Source organism: Oratosquilla oratoria, chromosome 1 (genome assembly GCF_046742065.1).
Source record: "Oratosquilla oratoria isolate Oo_2021 chromosome 1, ASM4674206v1, whole genome shotgun sequence".
Lineage (NCBI taxonomy): Eukaryota > Metazoa > Arthropoda > Malacostraca > Stomatopoda > Squillidae > Oratosquilla > Oratosquilla oratoria.
The window spans coordinates 53,597,973-53,600,613 of record NC_134777.1 but is presented as its reverse complement, the minus strand read 5'-3'; the positions used below and the strand labels follow the sequence as shown (position 1 = coordinate 53,600,613).

Below are 2,641 nucleotides of genomic sequence, written 5' to 3'. Positions count from 1 at the left end.
TCGATGATCCTTTATTCAATATGATTGTGTTGTTCCAGTCCGGAAGGTGGCCATGTTTATCTACATGCATTACTATGGAGTTAGATGTCCTATGGGCTTTTACGTCATTTTTATATTAATTTATCCGTTTATTAAGTCCGCGACCAGATTCACCAAAATATGAAGAGGGACAGCTTCTACACAGGATTTTATTTTGAAATTCTCCCATTACTCCTCGTCTGCTTCTTCCACCTTCAGTCTTATTTGTCATAATATAGTCTATATATATATATATATATATATAATATGTAGAAATATATATATACATATATGTGTGTATATATATGTATATATATATATATATATATATACAGTATATGTATATATATATATATTTATGTATACATATATATACATATATATGTATACATGCATATATATATACATATACATATATATATATGTATATATATATATATATATATATATATATATATATATATATATATATTTACAGGGTGCGAGGGGTATTTGAGGATAAGTGTAGTAATAAATTAAAACAGCTATTATAACTTAGTAGTAAACAAACATATTTTAATAACATTTTGTGCAGTCTCAATGACCTTATTTATACATTTATACTAAAAACCACCTTCAGTTTCTGTAACTGCTTTAATACGAGACTTAAATCTTTGACATATCTGCATTAAGTGATTTTTGTTCATCTCGGTCATCACCTCAACAATGGCAGTCTTTAGTGAAACTATGTTATTGTGAGGATATCGAATAGTATCTCTTTCAATAATGCTCCAGACGTAGTAATCCATAAGATTTAAATCAGGTGAGTTTGGAGGCCGCATGTTTGGCGTTACATGATCATATTGATTATCTGACATCCATTCTTGAGTCGACTGGGCTTTGTGAGAAGGTGCTGCGTCTTGCTGGAAGATGTATGGTCTTCCATCGCGTATTTTACCTATCCAAAATTTGACAACTGTTTCCAGCACTTCACTGTATCCAGCAGCATTAGCCCTAAGACCCTGTTGAAAGATATGAGGTGACATAACATAACCTTCATTACTAACAACTCCTAAAGCCATCACGGTTGTTGGAAGTTTAGTGTGCATTACCCAGGGAACCTCTGAAAGATCTGCACATAACCATCTATTATTTCTTGTTAAACTTTTGGTCTTGGTCGAAATTCTTCTCGTCGGAAAATCATTTATGGGAACTTTTTATTCACGAAAGTTCCCATAAATGATTTATTATTTTACCTTCAAGATGAACTTAATAAACATGTTCTTCCATTGCCATCATCCACATTGATTGGACTAATTTAGGTATGTGTTAAAGATTGTAAGTTTCAATTCAATGGTAATTTCTATTCACAAAAATTCGGCCTGAGTATGGGAAACCTTTATCCCCAGTTTTAAGTAATTTATACATGGAATTTTTCGAAACTAAAATATTACACAAAATCTTCCCCCCTAGCATCCCTTGGCATAGGTATATTGATGACATTTTATGTCTTTGGCCAGAAGATAAAAATGTTCATGATTTTTTAACTAAATTAAATACCTTTGTTGATTCTATTAAATTTACTCTAGAAATTCAGAAAAATTGTACCTTACCTTTCTTAGATTGCACTATCCTACGTCATGACAATAGCCTTAAATTTAAAGTATATCGTAAACCAACCAATGTAAGCTCATATATCCATTATTATCATCCTCATCCAAATGATATTAAACGTTCAGTTTTTTCTTCAATATTTCAGTAATATTATAGTTGTTCAATACTATTACTATGCAAAAATATACCAGTTGGTATACACTGCGTATATTCTTTTGAGAGTCATGAATGACTACTTCCAGTCCCTCTCAGTTGCTAATAGGAAACTATTCTCCAAATTAAAGAATACAGTCTTGAAGATTGTCAAAGCAGCTAGTGCAGTTGATTTCAACCAGAATTGCCTTAGAGAAAACCTGTGCCCCAGAAATATATATATATTATATATATGTATATATATATTATATATATATGTATATGTATATATATATATGTATGTATATATATATACATAAGACTGCAGGTGGAAGAAGCAGAAGAGGAGTAATGGGAGAATTTCACGCTTTAACGTTTCGGCCCGCAGGTCTTGATCATAAAGCTAACAACTCAAACGTAACAGGATATTTTATACATGGACGGGTCATCTCATGGGACGCTTCGGAGAGCTTGTTATTTTATTTCCCTATTCTTTTATTATTAATAAGCTTGTGGCTCTTGCTAAACATATAAAGCCTTCTCTATGATTAATGTTGTTATTAGTGTTGATATATGCTGCCTCAATTGGCTTCCTTAGTTTCTTGGATGATCCTTTATTTAATACGGTTGTGTTGTTCCAGTCTGGAAGGTGGCCATGTTTATCTACATGCATTACTATGGAGTTAGATGTCCTATGGGCTTTTACGTCATTTTTATGTTCATTTATCCTTTTATTAAGTCCGCGACCAGATTCACCAAAATATGAAGAGGGACAGCTTTTACACGGGATTTTATTTCGTGAAATTCTCCTATTACTCCTCGTCTGCTTCTTCCACCTTCAGTCTTATTTGTCATAATATAGTCTATATATATATATATATATATATATATATATATA

The 2,641-nt window shown here is 31.6% G+C and overlaps 1 protein-coding gene across 1 annotated transcript; it reads right to left on the bottom strand.

Annotated features, from left to right (window-relative positions):
• Positions 1-620: 620 nt before the first annotated feature.
• LOC143028211 (uncharacterized) lies at positions 621-1,079 on the bottom strand. Its single transcript, XM_076190007.1, has one exon. The coding sequence runs from the start codon at positions 1,077-1,079 to the stop codon at positions 621-623; it is 459 nt and encodes a 152-aa protein (XP_076046122.1).
• Positions 1,080-2,641: the final 1,562 nt, after the last annotated feature.

Excerpts from the sequence above, each read along its gene's own strand:
- LOC143028211 (XM_076190007.1), bottom strand. The coding sequence starts at position 1,079 with ATGGCTTTAGGAGTTGTTAGTAATGAAGGTTATGTTATGTCACCTCAT.